Genomic DNA, 21,868 nt, shown 5'->3' with positions numbered 1-21,868 from the left:
CCCATTTATTATGGTCTGGGAGGAATTTAGAACCTTTATTTGGTAGGATTTTATTTCATCAGACACATCCAACTGGTGATCTGATGCCTTTTTATGTCAAATTGGAGTATTTTCTAAGTTTTCTTGTGTGTCAAACATGAAGAAGAAATAACCAAGCTGGTTAAGAACTTGTCATTTAGGGCCAGACTATATGGGTTTATATTCTCATGTTTCTAGCCCCTTGGATAGGTTACTTAACCTCTTACTACCTTAATTTCCTTATCAGCAAAATAGGGCTAATACTATGCCTTCCTTATACAGTTGTTTATCAGGATTAACCAAGTAATTCAGGTACTTGTGTCTGGCACATAATGAGTACTTAAAATGCTAGCTATCTTGGATATCTCTTTTCAAGTCTGGTACTTTTCCCAGAATTAAGAACTGATGTATATAAAATTTGATTTAAAAAAAAACAAAAACACATACTTTTTAGCTTCCAGAAAGTATAAGATACAACTATGTATCACCAGCATTTATATTTTCGATATCCATTAAAGTCTATGCCTTTTGTTTTCTTTTTTTTTATCATGTTATGTTAGTCAACATACATTACATCATTAGTTTTTGATGTAGTGTTCCATGGTTCATTGTTTGTGCATAACACCCAGTGCTTCATTCAATATGTGCCCTCCTTACTACCCATCACCGGGCTAGCCCATTCCCCCACCCCTCTCCGCTCTAAAACCCTCAGTTTGTTTCTCAGAGTCCATAGTCTCCCATGGTTCATCTCCCCCTCCGATTTCCCCCCCTACATTTTTCCCTTCCTACTAGCTTCTTTTTTTTTTTTTTTTTTAACATATAATGTATTATTTGTTTCAGAGGTACAGGTCTGTGATTCATCAGTCTTAACACAATTCATAGCGCTCACCATATCACATACCCTCCCCAATGTCCATTACCCAGCCACCCCATCCCTCCCACCCCCCACCACTCCAGCAATCCTCAGTTTCCTGAGATTAAGAATTCCTCATATCAGTGAGATCATATGATACTTGTCTTTCTCTGAATGACTTATTTCGCTTAGCATAATACCCTCTAGTTCCATCCACATCATTGCAAATGGCAAGATTTTGGGGGTGTTTTTGATGGCTACATAATATTCCACGGTATATATATACCACATCTTCTTTATCCATTCATCTGTCGATGGACATCTTGGCTCTTTCCATAGTTTGGCTATTGTGGACATTGCTGCTATAAACATTGGGGTGCTTGTACCCCTTCGGATCACTACATTTGTATCTTTGGGGTAAATACCCGGTAGTGCAATTGCTAGGTCATACAGTAGCTCTATTTTCAACTTTTTAAGGAACCTCCATACTGTTTTCCAGAGTGGCTGCCCCAGCTTGCATTCCCACCAACAGTGTAGGAGGGTTTCCCTTTCTCCGCATCCCCACCAACATCTGTCGTTTCCTGACTTGTTAATTTTAGCCATTCTGACTGGTGTGAGGTGGTATCTCATTGAGGTTTTGATTTGGATTTCCCTGATGCCGAGCGATGTTGAGCACTTTTTCATGTGTCTGTTGGCCATTTGGATGTCTTCTTTGGAAAATTGTCTGTTCATGTCTTCTGCCCATTTCTTGATTGTATTATTTGTTCTTTGTATCCCTTTTGTTTTCAAATGTTGTTTACTATTAGCAGTAACGTTACTTCTATTTGTACAAAAGTTTTTATTATGGGAATTTTTCAAAAATTTCCTTGAAGTACTGGATCCCAATATATTTAAAATAATTTATAAGCAGCTTTACTAACAGTTTCTGATACATACTGATTATTCAATAAGCTTTTTTAAAAAAAATGAATGAATGTAACAGCTCCTTGGAGCTGTTAAGCTCCTTGAGCTCTGGTCCTGACACAGTGGAGGAATAAGCCCTTTATCTATAAAATGAGATTTGTAGATGGATACCATTGGTTCATTAGCTAAGTAACCACAGTTGAGTAGTCATCATCCCTTTATGTTCAGAACAAAAAGGTTTCACAGTGAAGAGATTCAAGTGGAGCAAGGATTGTTTCTGACTAGCTCTTAGAGGAGGGGTTAAAGGCATTCTTTATAACATGCAGGGACAGAAGTGCAATACTTAACTTTGTCACCTAAACTAAGAGTCAGAACACACGTTTTAGCCCAGGCTCTGCTGCTGATCCCCCTGGGAGACTGGCTGAGTAACTTCACTTACCTAAACATTGGTTACCTCACCTATAAACTGAGAAGGTAGATTAGAAGATCCTCAAGATAACTTCTAGCTCTGGTGCTCTAGTGAACTGATACTCCAGTGATAAACTGATGATTATAGTGATGTTGGACATTCTCTTCACCAGGCCCTTTCACATATATTACCTAGTTTTATCTCAGAAATAAGCTAAGATACTTTATTCTAACACTATAACATATGTAAGCTTTAAGCCCTCTAAGGAATCAGCAATTTGAAGCTTAAAGTCAATGGCTTGATTTCTTAACTGTTTTCACATATTTTAGGTTCGTTTCACCCTTTAGACTACATTATAGAATGCAAAGTTTGTATCATTTATGTTTTAGATGTCTTTTACACCATTTCTCAGAATGCCCACATATGAGAGATACTAGGTAAAATTTTATTTTCTGGATTGAAGTTTTAACTAAAGTCAGTAGGCCTTTTGTATCATACAGATCTGGGCTCAAATCCCAGCTTTACCATTCCTGTTTTCTCATTCGGTTTATGGATCCTTCATAGAAAATCAAAGCACTTTAACATGGTGCCTGACATATACTCTTTGGTAAATGCTCTTTTTTCCCACCACTCTTCATTCCTATTTATTTAGCATGTTTTGTAGACATTTCAGTTAATCACAAATAGTCATCATATTACATCATTATTATTTATGAATTATCATCCACTGTATATTGAGATTTATAAGAAAAGTAAAAGTAGAACAGTCTGTACTTAGAGAAACTAAATTTTTCAAACTCCTTGTGTATTTTATTAGCCAGTTTTATGTCTCTAAAATCATCCAGTCACTTATTCAATTTTTGTTTATTCAGGGGGATTCAAGCACATGAGAAATGAATGTGCTACTTCCTGTTCTGGCAATATGGACTGAGTTAGCACAGACCTTCCTTCTCCTACAAATATATAGAAATGCTGGATAAAATATGATCTGCCCAATTTAAATACTTAGATAAGCTTAAGAAAGGGAGAGAAACAGAGAGACAGAGAGAGAAGGTAAGAAAAAAAGAAAAGTGCTAGGTACCAGAAACAAAGGGGAAGCAAAACCAGAGCATTAAGTGGGCAAGCTGATATTATAGTTGCCCAGGGGAGTATTGGAACCAGATGTAGGCTCTACTAGCTAGAAGCTGGGCATTTTAATCTCAGACTTGGACAGAGATGTGGCCATGGCTCAAGAGAAATGGGAACTAGAAAAACTGTCCACCTGGTCAGGAAGGCCACAGTGAAGCTTGTCGTGTTTCAAACCTATATGTGGGGGAGATTATAAAAAAAAAAAGTCTCTCAAAAAATCAAAACCCTAAACTTCTACCAGGCATGGCTACAACGTCTGAATATACACTCCCTATATGGTATAGGAATCCTAAGCCAAGAAATTAACTTGAAAAAAAAAAAAATGGCTCTAGACTACTGGAACCCCTCAATTGCCTGATAGAAACAAATGCAAAAGTTCTTTGTAGAAACTCTTAAACAATCCTGGGTGCCTAGGATTCCTATGGAGCATGATGGAGATGCAGCTCTAGCTAAAGATAAACTCACAATCAAAAATTAGAAAACACATAGAGAAATGATGAGCCTAGGAAGAGAGTCAGAAGACATAACAGAAAGATCCCCAAGAAGAATCTGAAAGATACAAATAACAGGTGTTTTAAATAATTAAAGGAGATTTTTTTTAAGGACTAAATATCATAATAAAGACTGAGACTATTAAAAGAACAGGTGAATTTGAAGAATAACCAAAAAGAATATCTAGAAATAAAAAATATAATTATTAAAATCAATGGCTCAGTTTCTGTCTTAAAAACTGATTAGATACAACTAAACAAAGAGTTAATGAACTGAAATATAAAACTAAGGAAATTATTTAGAGTATACTGCTGAGAAATAAAAATAAAAATTAATGTGCTGTGATTATTCGTAGTTGAGCATATTGTAAAGAGAAGTATTTATACTAATGTGATATACTTAGTTATGAAATAGAATAGTTGCCAGATTTTTCACACAGTTGGGTTTACGCATCAAATGTCACTGCATTAGAAAATCTCGAACAAAATGGCTGACTGTTAATACACCGCACATTAATAACATTCTTCAAACTGTGTAACAAAGAGGTAAGCAATAAACCAAGGCTTGAAAAGAAAGATTAATAGCATTCTTTTTTTTTTTTTAAAGATTTTATTTTTTGACAGAGAGAGCGAGAGAGGGAACACAAGCAGGGGGAGTGGGAGAGGGAGAAGCAGGGGGAGTGGGAGAGGGAGAAGCAGGCTTCCCACTGAGCGGGGAGCCCAATGCGGGACTCGATCCCAAGACCCTGGGATCATGACCTGAGCCAAAGGCAGACACTTAACGACTGAGCCACCCAGGCACCCCGATTACTGGCATTCTTGATTACATCTGGCTCATCTTGGTTTGCCAGCCAAAGATAAGAAGAGATAGGTTGTTGGTTTTTGGTTTTTTTTTTTTAATCATAAATTTTCATTATTATGTGTGCATGTAAGTTAATATAAAATGTTAGTACTTTTTTCTTGAGACAAAACCTGTGCTCCATAAACCCAGATGTTAACTAATCCTCACAGGGAAGTATTACAGGATCAAGTCTATAAATTGGCATTCTAATTTCTAACTTAGTAAAAATTACTTTGATCTGCTTCTGATAGCTGCCTGACTTATTTGTTGGATATATTTGTTTCTTATGATGACATCAAATTGAACTTGTTTATTAGTTGTTGTTATTGTTGTTGCTTTAACGAGGAACAAAAGTGGCAGGTAATTGGAAAATCAAGCAATATCAAACGATTGTATCTTATAAAGCAGGAGAAGAATGTAAAATAGCAGTGCTAAATTTTAGGCACATCTTTTTTTTTTTTTAATGAACACTGGGGGGCGCCTGGGTGGCTCAGTCATTAAGCGTCTGCCTTCGGCTCAGGTCATGATCCCAGGGTCTTGGGATCGAGTCCCGCATCGGGCTCCCTGCTCGGTGGGAAGCCAGCTACTCCCTCTCCCACTCCCCCTGCTTGTGTTCCCTCTCTCACTGTGTCTCTCTCTGTCAAATAAATATATAAAATCTTTAAAAAAAAAGAACATTGGCCTTTATTTTTGATGAATTATTCTTTAAAACATTTTTTATTAAAATCATAAATTTAAATAGTTGCAAAATTCCAACATTTTATCAATACTGACATTTAACAATTAAAATTTAACTACTCTTTTAAAACATCAGATGATATTTGAATGGCCATATGATTTGATACTCATCATATATTTTTATTTATTTTTTTAAATTTTATTTTATTATGTTATGTTAATTACAATACATTACATCATTAGTTTTTGATGTAGTGTTCCATGATTCATTGTTTGTGTATAACACCCAGTGCTCCATTCAGTATGTGCCCCCTCTTTAATACCCATCACCAGATTAACCCATCCCCCCACCCCCCTCCCCTCTAGAACCCTCAGTTTGTTTTTCAGAGTCCATAGTCTCTCATGGTTCGTCTCCCCCTCCGATTTCCCCCCTTCATTTTTCCCTTCCTTCTCTAATGTCCTCCATGCTATTCCTTATGTTCCACAAATAAGTGAAACCATATGATAATTGACTTTCTCTGCTTGACTTATTTCACTTAGCATAATCTCCTCCAGTCCCATCCATGTTGATGCAAAAAATGGGGATTCGTCCTTTTTGATGGCTGAGTAATATTCCATTGTATATATGGACCACATCTTCTTTATCCATTCATCTGTTGAAGGGCATCTTGGCTCTTTCCACAGTTTGGCTATTGTGGACATTGCTGCTATGAACGTTGGGGTGCATATGGCCCTTCTTTTCACTACATCTGTGTCTTTGGGGTAAATACCCAGGAGTACAATTGCTGGGTCATAGGGTAGCTCTATTTTTAATTTTTTGAGGAATCTCCACACTGTTTTCCAAAGTGGCTGCACCAGCTTGCATTCCTGCCAACAGTGTAAGACGGTTCCCCTTTCTCCACCTCTCCAACATTTGTTGTTTCTTGCCTTGTCAATTTAGGAAAATCTTAATTATTTTAAAAGTGAGATAGGTAATTTTATACTCAAACAAGTGAGAACAACTACAATAATGCATTATATAATAAAGATGTTTATAAAATTGGTTGATAAATTAACATTGATCACTGTCTAGCATAGGAAATAGTTGTGGAGCTGGAGCCGTTTATTGGTTTGATTTTTAAATGGGTAAAAACCCATCCCAGGTTCTGACCTCCTCTTCTGTAATAAGCATAGACGTTAATATGAAACCACACAGTCTTTTTACTATTTATTCTAAGAATATTCTATGATTCTTCAGAGGAAGAAACTGCTCCTGATGGTGCTATTGCAGAATACAGAAGAGAAAAGCAAAAGTATGAAGCTCTGAGGAAGCAACAGGCAAAGAAAGGAACTTCTCGGGAAGACCAGGTAACTTCATAAACCTAAATCCATAGGTAATGCATTGCCTTTTAATTGTCTTCAGGTGTTCCTAATGAAGCCTAATTTGATTATACGTCAGAAAAACACTACCTCTTAAAAATGAAGAAACACCTATTCGTACAGGGAGGGGTGACAAGAACCTTGGCCACTCCTGTTCTTTCCAGACATTATAGGCAAAAAGCCTAAAACTTGCAGGTTTCAACTTTGTACTCTCATATCAAGTACAGGAACCTTATAAAGCCACATATTCTCAGATAGCCAGGTAGAACCTCTAAGTAAATATTATGAAATGGAGAAGTGGTGATTATAAATGATGAAGAGATCTCTTCTAGCACAGCATCTCGCATGCTGACTAGCCAGTGCTGCTCGAAATTGTACACTGCCTGTAAATAAGGCATTTAGTCCACTAGTTGACTTCTGTTGTCAATAATATTACAGGACTCTGCTTGTTTCAAATAATTTCCGAATTTTTAAGAACTAATAAAAGAAGACTGTTAGAAATAAGAATAAAAAGAGATAGCTCAACAATCTGAAAGTCAATTTTACACACCATGCCACACTTGGCATTTAATAAAGTAAATATCTTCAGCAGCCATTCATGTTGAAAAGCTAGGGGGAAGACCAAAATCATTTATTTTTGGTGCTGCCATATATATCTATTTGAAAACATGGCATTTTAGGTGTATAAATAAAATAGGCAAAATAAAAGTATATTAAAAAGCCCAAGTCTAGGGAGCCTGGGTGGCTCAGTTGTTAAGCGTCTGCCTTCGGCTCAGGTCACGATCCCAGGGTCCTAGGATCGAGCCCCGCATCGGGCTCCCTCCTCGGCGGGAAGCCTGCTCTCCCTCTCCCACTCCCCCTGCTTGTGTTCCTGCTCTCGCTATCTGTCTCTGTCAAATAAATAAATAAAATATTAAAAAAAAAAAGCCCAAGTCTATTTGAATAAATTAATATAATCAGGGACTACATTATAAATGACACCTAATTACTGGTAAAGAAGGATCATGCATCAGTACTTAGCATGAAAATAATCATAAGGAAAGTTCCACAAGAAGTCAGGTACAGGGAATTGTAATTATAGAGAACGAATTTGAGCAATTTTCAAAAGAAATGGCCCGTCAAATGAAATTAAGAAAAAGTACATTATTAACTTGTTTTCATGGAGTCACAATGAATAGCAACTGTAGTCAATATACTACCAAAGATGCCCTAAGGCTCACTCTTATTCATGCACTCTTCTTTTTTGCCTCCTAGCAAATAATTATTAAGAACCATGTACTAATCAGTGTATTTGGTGGTAAACAAGGTGGACACACATCTGTCCTCTCTGAGCTATTAGGGAAAAGAGCCAGGTAAGTAATACCAATAAAAGAGGATGAGCATTATGACAGGTTAAGTACAGGGAACTATGGAAAGGTCTAATAGTAGGACCTAACATGGCCTAAGAATCTGGGAAGGCCTCCCTGAGAAAGTGACTGGTCAGTTGAACTGTGAAGGCTAAAGAGGAGATAGGTAGCCAGACAAAAGGAAGAGTATATGAAAAATATTTGATGTCTTTGCAAAGAACTATATGTTAAATATGACTGTAACATAAACTAAGAGAAAGATAGAGAGGAAAGCAGAAGCCAACTCATGCAAGGCATTTTTGAGCCATATTAAGAAATTTATATTGACCCTAAGGGCAGTGGGAGCCATTGAAAGAAGGAAGTGACATGATCTCATTTGCAGTTTAGGAAGATCCCTCCAACCTGGCTGCAGTATAGACAGTATACTGAACCAGGACAGGACTAGAGGTGCAGAGGCCAGCTGAAGAGACTCTTCTGTGTGGATACACGTGCACAGTCTGTGAAGGAAGGGCCTCTTTAAAAGAGTTTCCTCCTGCTCGGAAGGCTCTCACCATGCTGAAGAGCCATGCTATAAGTAGTTGGCCATTCATTCCTTCAGCAAAAACCAGAAGACTGACTCCCCTGTAGATGCCAAACAGAAATGTCCCTATGCAAATCCTATCTTCTTTTTTTTTTTTAATTTTGTTTATTTACTTGAGAGAGAGAGAGAGCAAGCGAGAGAGAGAGCATGAGCAGAGGGGAAGGGCAGAGGGAGAGGGAGAAGCAGACTCCATGCTAAGCAGGGAGCCTGACACAGGGCTCTATCCCAGGACCCTGGGATCATGACCTGAACTGACGGCAGACGCTTAACCAACTGAGCCACCCAGGTGCCCCCAAATCCTATCTTCTTTACTCTATGTTGTGCCCCATTATTTTTGTGATGTTTGCTTTTCTGCCTAGTGTCTTCCCTTGCCTTTAGAATGCAACTACAGAAAGTCCAATCTTGATTACAGGAGAAGCTAAGGAAGGCCAAGAGCATGTTTTTTGTTTGTTACAGTCCCCCTTCTCTGAGCAAATGCCAGTAGCAGGTTAATTGGATCTAAAAACAGACTGCCTTGCCACTTTTTCAACTCAAGGAAAAAGATCCAGGTCTAGGGTAATTTTCTAGGAAGCTTTTAAATTTGATTCCACTAAGAAGTCTCCTTTGTTTTCATTTTTCTTTATGCCTTCAGAAAAGACATTTCCAAGTGTACAAAGGTCCACCATTAAAAATTGATGGGGTTGAGGTGCCTGGGTGGCTCAGTCTGTTAAGTACATGATCCCAGGGTCCTGGGATTGAGCCCCTGGTTGGGCTCACTGCTCAGCAGGGAGTCTGCTTCTCCCTCTACCCCTCCCCCCTCCCCCTGCTCATGCTCTCACACTCTCTCTCCCTCTCTCTCAAATAAATAAATAAAATCTTTTAAAAAAATTGATGGGGTTTACTTTAAGCTATAGGTATAGAAATATGCATATGCAGATATATTTTATATAATATACATATAGATATTATAAACTCATACACATATACACAACAACACCTAAAAAGCCTTGAAGGATATTTACCAAAATGTTATTCTTAGTGGTGGGACAATAGATATTTTTGTTTTGCTTCTCCTTGTTTTCTAGTATCTCTAAATTAACCTTTTTCTTATTATAAAGCAAATACAATAAACGTTTGAAAGCACAATGGTTTTTTTAATGAATGAGGTTTATTTATTTTTTTTTTAAAGATTTTATTTATTTATTTATTTGAGAGAGAGAGAGAAACAGCATGAGAGGGGAGAGGGTCAGAGGGAGAAGCAGACTCCCCGCTCAGCCGGGAGCCCGATGTGGGACTCGATCCCAGGACTCCAGGACCATGACCCGAGCCGAAGGCAGTCGCTTAACCAACTGAGCCACCCAGGCGCCCAATGAATGAGGTTTAAAAACAAGGGGTGCCTTCTTTATCTGTTAACACTGTTGAAGAGCTTAGTCTTTTAATTACTACTCTGGAAACAGATAAAATATCTAAACCCTAATGGACTAGGCAGCCCTCAGAATGCCTATGAGGATATTCTGTAGGAATTTATAGTGTTTCCCCAGAATTCATCTCATTCAGCAGCTATGGCAATGTGTATATTTTCATCTGTTGTCCCTGTGCGCATTAAATTTTGCAGAACTTATAAAACACATAAGGTACTTTTACTGTCATTTTTTGGCAATAACTGCCTTTGATTCTTGCACCACCTGTCTTTACTGAGCTTAAGTTCTAGACCTACCAAAATCTACTTAATTTTTTCAAGAACTATGGTCTTAAGGGTATTTCCTAGATAAATTACAGAGCCTAGCAATTTATTATGATTCCTTATTATACTTGTTATTCACATACTGAATTATTATACCTCTTTTTCCTTATGAAATATGACTATTTTAGTACTAAATTCAGTATGTCAGTATCTTAATTAGACATTTGATTTTTTGACTTTTTAGACAGGTAGTACTTCACCCCATTTCACAATTACATACTTTTTTAAACTGTAGGATAAAAAAAATTTTTTCCAACTTTGGTTCTCTGCTCAAATTCGGAGTCAACTGTTAAGTTACAGCCAGGGGGACAATGTGATTACAAAATTGTAGGCACTTGTTGTTTGTTACCCACAAAGGACACAGGAGACAAACAAAAATCAGAGAAATGGCCCCCCTTTTTTTTTAAACGTACCGAACCATGGTATTTATGCCCCACTTCTTATACTTAACAATAGAATGTAAGACTTCATGAATATAATTTTTATAATAGTGTAATGGCATAGTCACTGCTTTTTAGCAAATTTATCTAGTTCATTATTGATAGACATTTTAACATGTTTCCATTCTTCACTTGTATGAGTACCGCTGCAGTGTACATCTTTTGCATAAACCATTTTCTGTGTTTCACATAATTTTTCTTCATGTATTCCCAGGATTGAAGTGATTGAATCCAAGGGAATGATCATCTTAAAGTTTCTGATAAATATAAAGAGCTTTCTAAAAATATCACTCCCATTTACCCATCTTCCAACAGTTAATGTGTTCATTCATTTTACCGTCCTTAACAATGAACTTTTTAAGTTTTTGGAAATTTGTTCAGTGACAAATAGTATTTGTTATGGGTGTTTTATTTTTAATTTCACATATTTTAGTAAAGTACATCCTTTTCTTATGGGCATTAAAAATTAGCCATTAACAAGCATGCCTTTTATTGTTTAAGTATCTTTTATATAAGCAAATTTGTGTTCCCCAAAGCAGAAAACAGTCACCTATGTCTGAGGGAAAAGGTCGGTGCAAATGCAAACAAGGCAACGTCAAGGTTTGTGAAGATCAGTCACTGTTGCAGTTTTGTTATTTTCCTTCAAGATTAAAAATTTATCTAAGTGCTTTATGTGTTAGTGTTTCACATTTTATTTTCTACCAAACTTCAGTGTCTCTTGTAAAATTATGTTTATCCTTATCAGAAAACTTAGCAATGTAATTGTTATTCCAGACCCTGGCGCTGCTGAACCAGTTTAAATCTAAACTCACTCAAGCAATTGCTGAAACTCCTGAGAATGACGTTTCTGAAGCAGAAGTAGAAGATGACGAAGGATGGTAAGGGCTTTGACTCCTCTGTATTAACCGTGAACAAACAGGCTCAGAGCAGAGATGCTATTAGGACATTCCCACTATATCGTCCTCTTTTCTTTTTTCTTTCAGACTTCACCTTTCATCATACCCTTGTCATTGTAGGGCCTCAGCACCTTTTGTCTTCATTTCACTTGAGTAAGCCTTTATTGAGTGCTTGGTGTGTTCCCAGTATTATGCTAGCTAGCGGAAAATATACAAGAAATATGTGATGTTCTCCCTGTCCTAAATAACTTTCTAATATTGTGGAAAAGATAAGATTCACATTAAACAGCTAGAAAGCGCCTCAAAAGATTCTAAATCATTAATTTTTTACACTTTCCCACAAACATTTTAGGACTCAGTAATACATTTCATAATCCTACTAAGTTCCTCTTAAAATTTATGACCTACAGGATCCTAGCAATTCATACACAGTCAACTTATTTTTTCTTTGGCTATTTTTCAGCTTTTTAAGACACTGATAAGAAATAAAGGAATTAATGACTCGTACATGTCCTATCCTTAGCACTTTATCCTATAATGGCAAAAGGAAAAAAAAAAAAGGAGTAAGAATTGTGCTTTTCCTTATCACACTCCTCTGTCCTCCAGTTGACTTCACATGTAGTATATTAGGACTCCCCACACCTAACTGCCCTCACCTCCCACTCCACCCTGGCTCAAGCACATTGCTGCAAGCAAGCCAGTGGGTCACCCCCCACATATGACTCACCCTCTGGAGCCTCTGAACTGTCACATGTGCCATTACCCCAACCCAGAATCATAGCCTCACTCCTCTCTGCCAGACAGCATCTCTCTCCTATTTCAAAACTGCTCAACACTCCCATCCTCCAGGAAACCAGTCAGCAAGATTTGTTGAGCGCTCACAAATCTAGAGGGTGGAGGAAAGAGGGCTGGGACACACATTAAAAAAGACATAAAAACACTTATTAAGAAAACATTTAAGCAAGTAAGATTCTACAACTATATATAACTTTAATCAAAAGGGCTGAGGGGATGATTATTTGAATAGAATGAATCCTACCTCCCCTGGGACCCTTAAGTACTTACGTATTTCTCAATATATAGTTTCTGTAGGATCTAGGTTATTTTTTTTTTAACCCTGCGACTTTTTAAATTGGTTTCTATTACTTATGTGTATTTGTTTATACTTAAATTCAAAGTTGCTTAAAGGCAGAAACTGGCTTCTCCCACTGTCCTGTGCCAAAGGGGAAGGCTCAGTGAGTGTTGATTGACCCACAGAGATAAATGCACATTACAAAGAAGAACTTTCTGTTTTTTTATATGACTGGACAGGTTTAGTTTTATTTTGGATTCCTTGAATGTCTCAAAATATCTTTCAAATGTTTTGGGTTCAACCACCACACAAAAAAATGTTTTGCCAAGTCCTCTTCCCCTTATTTTTGAATCCATATGCATTTTTTAAGGAAACATGATCCATGTGTTTCTGATTCATTTACACTTAACTCATCAAGATGGTGTTTTGTAAGAGCAGTTTGATGCCCAATAAGTTTTTTTAACCTTTTTATAAGCCATTTAAGTCCTTTTTTATTGAACAGGAAAGTCACCAACAAATTTAAACCCAGAAGTTTCATTTGAATCTCATAACCCGCAGGATTCAAATTTACTTTTAACTTGGCAAGACCATTTAACTTCCCAAGGTTCTTCCTAGCCACTTGGTTCAGTATTCTCTCATTGTGAATTCCTCATTAGCTTCAGATGTCAATTAGTGTTTTTAAAATTGTCATTCTTGCTTTTGTAGTGATTTCACAGAACAATCTATGTTCTAACATCCTCATTAGAAAGTAAATAAATGGAAAAACTTTACCAGATGGTAAAATCACTGGTCAATGATGTTGACCACTTCTCCATCTGGGGAACAAAAATAAGTGGTAAAGGAAGGGTAAGTAAGTTAAGTTAAAGACCTAGTCTTCACCAGGTCTTCAGGGGGTTCATTTCTACCCTCAATTGCAGTCTCCTTAACAGAAAGTCAGAACTGTAAACTATGTACCTACACACTTTTCGTATTTGTTTTATTTGACATCTAATAAAATACCTTTCATGTTCAAGGCACTAAAGAGAATCCTACAGAATACATGGGACCCTTTTTATCCCACTATAGACTATTGAAATTTTGTAACCTGATAAACAACAACATCCTTTCTGTTCATAAATGCACCCGTTCAACTTTATCCGGTCTCTAGTGATTTAGATCATCTCTCATAAAGTATATTCCACTCAGAAAAGAAGTCTTGTATTCAAAATGATTTATGGCAAATATTATGAGTGCATGGCATGTGCATGTGTGTTATGCATAAATTACATGGTTACCAGACTATTTTGTAGGTCACGGTTACCGCTTTTCTAAGAAGTGAAAGTCAGCCAGTGCCGTACTACACTGTCAGGGTCTGTTATCTGAGGTAAAATGATTGCTTCTCAGACATTTTTATGTGTCCGCATGAGTGACCACACATTGAGGGATCATTTTCATTTTCTGTCAAGATAGAAACCATTACCAATTTGTTATGTTTTCTTTTACTTGGCAAACTGTTCTATTCGCATTTTTGGCTGAGCTGCTGTATTGGCATGGTATACAACAGACATTTGGGTACCATTCAGCAGCATTCTACTTTTCGTGCAAAAAAAAAAAAAATGGGGGGGAGAGAAAGAAAAGAAATATGATTCTATTGTAAACACTGTATATGGTGTTTGATAATTATTCCCAGATTTCACTGTCTAACAAGGCATTTAAATAAGTGTTATTAGTAGATCTAAGCTGAAATGCATGATAGAAATTTTTCACTCAAAATTATTAGGATTCTTCCTTTGTTGGGATATACGCTGCCAATACTTGGTGGCAGTGATAGCTCCCAGATTCCAGTGTAGCCGCTAAAGTAGCCTCGTTGCCGCTACATTCCTTCATCCCACAGCATCGCGCTCTTAGGGCTATAGGATCCTTCTTCAAGCATGGATTTTCTAAAACCAATTAGATACATGGCAGGAGTCATCAGCCAACAGATTCATGTGACCATGTGGATGAAGTCCATATGCCATTTTGGGTTTGGTTAGATAAGGCTTGGTTAGCTCCCAAAAAAGTTTTGAGAGAGCTGTGTCTGACAAGATAATAGAGAGACATAAAAAAGAAAGCCACCTGCTCCTACAGAACAAAATCAGCATTCCAAGGAGAGGAGAAAAATTAAATCTATGAGAGTAAAGTGCGGTTTTGTGAACATTTAACTATTTACTACTAAGTTCCATTGAAATTTTTTCCAGACTGTTAAATCTAACATTAACCTAATCCTTTACAACAAATATACATGACAAAATAATAAACAGTATAAAGTCTGTCCGCTTTGCTCCCTCCTTCTCTTCTCATCTCTCTCCCCCTACCACTTTCCATAGTACATACAGTATTCAGTATCATAAGAATTAGAGAAACACTAACAATTGCATTGGTTGCCTCAAGTATTTTAATAATTATTTTTATTATATAAAGAAAAGATGTTCACTGTAGCAAAACCAGAATACAGACCCCTCAAAGAAAATAAATAAAAATCAACAGTGATCCCAACCTCAACAGTAAATACTATGAATTTATACCCTTCCAGATATTTTTATGCATATATATATTTTTCACAGAAATGAGATCATATAATGCCATAATCTTATAACTTGCTTTCTTCCCTCAGCAATATACAGTAAGTACTTTTCCTTGACATACATAATTTTATGATGAATTTTTATGTTTTTGTGTTATGGCCACATAGTCATTTATATGATAAACCACAGTTTACTTGATCAGCCCTATGTTGCTGGATATTTAGGCTCTTTCCAGTTTTTATTATTATATACAACACTGTAATGAACATCCATGTGTCCTCATCATTGCCAGTTTTCTCCGGATTAATTCCAGAACTGGAATTTCATAGTCAGTGGGTATGCATATTAGGTTTCTGCTAAATATTTTCAAGTGGCCCTCCCAAAATGTCATTCCAGTTTATACTCCCATGTAAATATCATTTTTATGACTTGCTTTTAGGGCTGTTAGAATCTCAAGGATTAATTAAGATACTCTGCAGTACTTAGTGAAAGAGAATAACATTTTAGAAAAAATGCTTTGCCCTTGTAAAGTTTTAAAAAATACAAACAGTCTGGTTTGCTTCTGTTTTTAATAAAACTGGTACAAATTTCATCATGACTCCTCAGCATCCTCAGGTCTAAGTGGTTTTGTTCTTGATTCTGAAAAATTCTCCTTCCAAGATAATCTTATAGGTTAGAACTTTTGGATCTAGATTTTTGTTTGTTTGTTTTTGTTTTTCAATTTTATTACTGCACCTTGACTTGCATTAAAAATCAGTTTGTCCATCGGTCACAATTTGTTTGTGCTAGAGATTGGAGTTCAAGAACCAAGGTTTAGCATGAAGTAGTTTTCAAGTGTTCCTCTGGAGTTAGCATACCATAGAAGTAACAAGTACCGGTTTGCCTGAGTAGCCAAAACTGAAAATTTAATAATGCAGATATAAAAGTAATTATTGACAGACCCATTCAGAGCTACTTATAAGATACCATTGAAGGACATAGCTTCATCTCACTGGCAAAGCTTTAAACACCTTTTATATATAATACATACTGTAATTTGTATATGATTTAGTCATGTATTGAGTAAAGGATGCAGTAACTACAAATGAATATTTTAATTATAGTTGCCACTTCATTCAGTCAGGACTTTCCCAGGCATGGGTAATAAGTAAGTGTAGACAAACCCAAATACAGGTATAAGGACAGACGCTGTGAGAATAGTGAAAGCCCACATTAGCAAAGTGAGAGATCTTCTTTACCCCTTAGCATTAGCTAGGGCAGCAGGTCTCAAAAATTTTGTCTCTGGACTCCTTTATACTCTTAAAAATTAGTGAGGACTCCAAAGAGCTTTTATTTGTATGGAATATATCTATTGATACTTACCTTCTAGAAATTAAAACTAAAAAAATTAAAATCACTAAAAATATTTCATGTTAACATAAAAGTTTTATGAAGAACCGTTGTATTTTCATAGGAGAAAATCTAGTAAGAAGAGTGGCACTGATTTACCCTTTTTTTTTTTTTGCTTACCTTTTTTACATACCTCCAGTGTCTGATATAACAGGAGCAGCTGGGTTCTCATATCTGCTTCCGCACTCTGTTTTGACCCCACACATCATGTAGTCTCTGAAGAATTCCACTGTACATTCCTAGGATAAGAATGAAAAAGGCAGGGGCGCCTGGGCAGCTCAGTCATTAAGTGTCTGCCTTCAGCTCGGGTCATGGTCCCAGGGTCCTGGGATCGAGCCCCGCATCAGGCTCCCTGCTCCGCAGGGAGTCTGCTTGTCCCTCTCCCACTCCCCCTGCTTGTGTTCCCTCTCTCGCTGTGTCTCTCTCTGTCAAATAAATGAATAAAATCTTAAAAAAAAAAAAAAAAAGAATGAAAAAGGCAAATAATGTTTTAGTATTCATACTAAAATAATTGCCATTGGAGACACAGAGTACCCCAAGTCACACTTTGAGAACTGATGGACTAAAGCATCTTTAGTCATTGTGTCATTGTTTCATGGTGGTTCTTTTTTGTTAGATATAATAACCCAATCTATAGGTCCTGGGAAGCTTTATTCAACTTCCCAGTTTGTGATCCTTGTTTTCAAGCAGTACCAAAGTAATGCTTTCTGAATTAAATGTGTCCAACCTATTGTTCTAGACCTGCTTACAGCACAATTCTTACCATGCCCATAGCAATTCCAAACTGACCCTTAACTGTTGTTTTTTTTTTTCTTTTTCAGAAATGTTTTGTAATAGACCTTATTTTTTTAGTCCAGTTTTAGATTCACAGCAAAAGTGACCAGGAAGTGTAAAGAGTTCCCATATTCCCCTGCCTCCCCCTCCCCCAACACACAGCCATCTCAACTATCAGTATCCCACACCAGAGGTACATCTGTTACAAATGATGAACCTACATTCACACATCATGCTCTCTCAAAGGCCACAGTTTACATTAGGGCTCACTCTCAGTGATATATATTCTAGGGTTTTGGACAAATGTGTGACGACATGTTTCCATCATTATAATACCATGCAGAATAGTTCCACTGCCCTAAAAATTCTCTATGTTCTGCCTCTTCATCTCTCACTTTCTGGCTAATGCTGGCAATCACAGATGATTTTACTGTGTGCGTAGTTTTGCCTTTTCCAGAACGTCATATAGTTGGACTCACAGAGTATGTAGCTTTTTCAGGTTGGCTGCTTTCACTTAGTAATATGCAGTTAAGATTCCTCTACATCCTTTCATGGCTTCATAGCTCTGTTTTTAGTGCTGAATAATATTCCATTGTCTGTATGTAGCACATTTTACTTACGCACTCACCTACTAAAGGGCATCTCAGTTGCTTCCAAGTTTTGGCAATTATGAATAAAGCTGCTGTAAACATCCATGTGTAAGTTTTTGTGTGGACATAAGTTCTGGGGTAAATATCAAGGAGCATGACTTCTATATCATATGGTAAGAGCATGTTTAATTTTGTAAGAAACCGCCAAACTACCATCCAAAGTGGCTTGACCATTTTGCATTCCCACTGCAATGAATGAGCGTTCCTGTTGCTTGACTTCCTTACTCGCATTTGATGTTCTCAGTGTTTTGGATTTTGACCATTCTGATAGGTGTAGAGTGGTATTTCATTGTTATTTTAATTTGCAATTCCTCAAGGACCTGTGATGTTGATCATCTTTTCACATGCTGTTTGCCATCTCTATATCTACTTTGGTGAGGTGTCTGCTAAGGTTTTTTGCTCACTTTTTAATCAGGTTGTTCACTTTCTTATTATTGAGTTTTAAAAGTTCTTAGTATATTCAGGTGTGTCTTTTGTAAATATTTTCTCCCAGTCTGTGGCTTCTCTTCTTATTCTCTGGACATTGTTTTTCACAGAGCAGAAGTCTTTTAATTTCAGTGAAGTTTGTCTTATCCATTGTTCGTTTCATGGATCATGCCTTTGGTGTTTCATCTAATAGCCAAGGTCATCTAGGTTTTCTCCTGTTATCTTCCAGGAGTTTTACACTTTTGCATGTTGCATTTCAGTCTATGATCCATTTTTTAATTGAAGTATAATTAACATACAGTGTTATATTAGTTTCAGGTGTATGACATTGATTCAACGGTTCTCTACATTACTCAACCACAGTAAGTGTAGTCACCATCTGTCACCATACAATGTTATTACAATATTATTGACTATATTCCCTATGCCATACTTTTCATCTCTGTGACTCACTTACTTTGGTCTATGATCCATTTTGAATTAATTTTTGTGAAGTCTGTAAGGTCTGTGCCTAGGTTAATTTTTTTTCTTTGCTTTTGGAGTGTTTATATTTTCGCAGACTTTTTGGTTTTAACAAGTCTGCAGAGTTACTTTAATGTACAATCTCATCATTTCTTTTAAAACAGCCTGTTAAGTATATTTTTACCCAATTATCAATTATTCCGATTAATAAGGTTATACAAAATAACTGACAGAGTAGAAGTCACTTATATTTGACTTTAAATATACATACTTTTTATGCTTTTTGATCATATAGTCTTCTACTGGTAGTAGGAGATAAAGGTGGCTCTGAATCCTACGAATTCATTCTTGAAGCAGATATTTGCATATGCTATATTTCAGGTACCCTGCTAGGACCTTAATGCTGTCTTCTCTTATTTAACCCTCCGAGGGCTCATAGGTTAGAGACCAGCCATGGTGGACTTGTTTCTTACAACTCCACCAGATAATTAGGATTAGTCCCATTCTATAAATGAGGAAACTTTGGCCCAGAAAAGTAGGTTATTTGCCCAAGATCACACAGTAATAAATGGTGAGGGGTCACACTTAGGACCCCATCCTGCTTCCAGAACAGTGATTTCAACATGAAGAAATAATTAATAGAGTGAAGGGGGGAAAATCAACTTGACTTTCATAGACCTTTGATTCTAAATCATAATATCTGTTTTCTAGAGCTGGTTACAGCATATATCATCCATTCTCATGTTTGGAATACTTTCTGCATTCCTTTAAAGAAATGCACCACCATGGGCGCCTGGGTGGCTCAGTCGGTTAAGTGTCTGCCTTTGGCTTGGGTCATGATCCTGGAGTCCCGGGATCGAAATCGAGTCCCACATGGGGCTCCCTGATAAGCGGGGAGTCTGCTTCTCCCTCTCTCCTTCACCCCGCTTGTGCTCTCTCTCACTCTCTCTTGCTCTCTCTCTCTCTCAAATAAATAAATAAAATCTTTAAAAAAAGAGAGAAAAGAAAAAAAAATGCACCACCATGGAGGCTCTCTGTAATCCTACATGTTGAATTATCTTTTAATTATATTGCGAGCTGTTAAATCAGACTGCCTGAGTAAGCAACCTCTATTGCAAGCCTCAATTTCTTCACCTGTAAAGTGGAGATAACAATATCTACCTCAGAATTATTATTAGAATTAAATGAGATAATTCATGTAAGGCAGTTGTAAGTTACAAAGTACCCGACTCTAAGGAAATGCTCAGGAAATATTAGGTGTGAGAGAGGGAAGGGGGCGTGCATAGTACTGGGGTAATATTGGTAAGGCCTGACAAATTACTAAAGCAGCACAAAATAAACATTCTAAATTAACTTGACAAATTGTTATATAGTTGGCTTGATGTAATAATATCAAAGAAAAATAATATATAAAGAAAAGGCAAATGTTAATTTACCTCAGTTACGTTGTCTGTGACCAAGAAGGAATGTAGATAAATTCATTAAATATGCTAGTTGTGCTCAATGGTTCTATTTTAAAATCTCTTGAGAAAAGGAGAAAAGTATTGTAAAGCAGGTTCCTTAGCTGAATCCAGATTATAAAATCCTCAGGCTTCCAGGGTATACCTAATGTAAATTTAGCATTCAGAGAAAGAAGAGGAGAGTGGACAAGATAACCTTTTCTGTGCTGGGAATACACAATCATCGATTATGGACTTGGACTCTCTCCAGAATTTATCTTTTTTTCTTGCTTTCTTTCTTTCCTTTTTTTTTTTTTTTTAAGCTGACAGCATTTTGAAACAGAGGAAAGGCCCTGTAGGCATAAGTAGTTCATTTTTATTGGAAAGAAAATTTAAGGAGCCAAGGTCCTTGGGATTAAGCACAATGTAGTAAAAAAGTTATTTCACAATGGGAGTTACAGATAGCAACCAAGCCAGTACAAAATGAAAGTTGCCATTGTACACAGGCAATCAAGAAAATATGAACAAAAGTTCTGTTACTTTAACCATATCTGGAAGTTAAATGATACTTAAAGTGAGATAGAAAAACACAAATACTAAGATTCCAGGTGAAATTTAGTGAAAGAAGATGCAGAATTTGTATATAGTTGCTTGTATTTCTATAAAAACAATTTTAATTTGTGTCATTTCTTTCATAGAATGTTTAGATGAAATTAATACAAATTGTCATATTGATTTTTCAAATAACCTAATTTGTGTTTATAATAGTCAATATAAAAAACATTGAAAAAGGACAGGAAAGAAAAAAATCAATAGTAATTTCATACCTCACAGAGAATCATCATTAATGCTTCTGTCTATCCTCATATATATATATATATATATATATAATATATATATATACACTTTCCTCAAGAATGGAAAAATTTATCCAATTTTTCGTTGTAAGTTTTTCATGAGTGAATAATCCAACAGTTATATATTTTTAAGTCCACTGTTATTTCCTTAGGTTAAAGGATGTGAAACTGCTGAGTCAAATATTTTTTTTTATTTTAACAAGGAATAATTTACATATAAGAAGTTGCATAGTTCTTATTTGTTCATTTTGGTTAGTTTTAAAAATTGTATACACCCATGTAAACACCACCAACACAAGATCTAGAACATATACATCACCCCTGAAAGTTCCCTCATGCCCCTTTCAACCAGTTCTTTCCCCAAAATCATTCTGATTTTTCTCAGCTCAGGTGTGTCTTGATAACATCTTTGCTAGATTGCATTCCAGAAAGTTACATTATTTATACCTGTACCAGCCACACATGAAGTTGCTGGTTTCTCCTTACGCTAAGTAATATGTATGTGTATGTTGTAATACATCACAGATAACAGGTAAAGATACATTAATCTTTGCCAGTTTCTACTTTGTATTATTTTGTATTTCTTTGTTT

General features: G+C 36.5%; 1 protein-coding gene across 2 annotated transcripts in view; it reads left to right on the top strand.

The window, feature by feature from the left end:
• Positions 1–21,868, top strand: part of CWC27 (CWC27 spliceosome associated cyclophilin) — a 196,450-nt gene that overhangs the window by 156,436 nt on the left and 18,146 nt on the right. For both annotated transcript variants that reach the window (XM_078067278.1, XM_078067279.1), the window contains 2 exons: positions 6,559–6,668; positions 11,544–11,647. In XM_078067278.1, coding sequence (XP_077923404.1) covers positions 6,559–6,668; positions 11,544–11,647 — 214 coding nt within the window. The remainder of the gene's footprint in view (positions 1–6,558; positions 6,669–11,543; positions 11,648–21,868) is intronic.

This window comes from Halichoerus grypus, chromosome 2 (assembly GCF_964656455.1).
Source record: "Halichoerus grypus chromosome 2, mHalGry1.hap1.1, whole genome shotgun sequence".
Lineage (NCBI taxonomy): Eukaryota > Metazoa > Chordata > Mammalia > Carnivora > Phocidae > Halichoerus > Halichoerus grypus.
The sequence above is the reverse complement of the archived record's forward strand: the minus strand, read 5'-3'. Positions and strand labels throughout refer to the sequence as shown.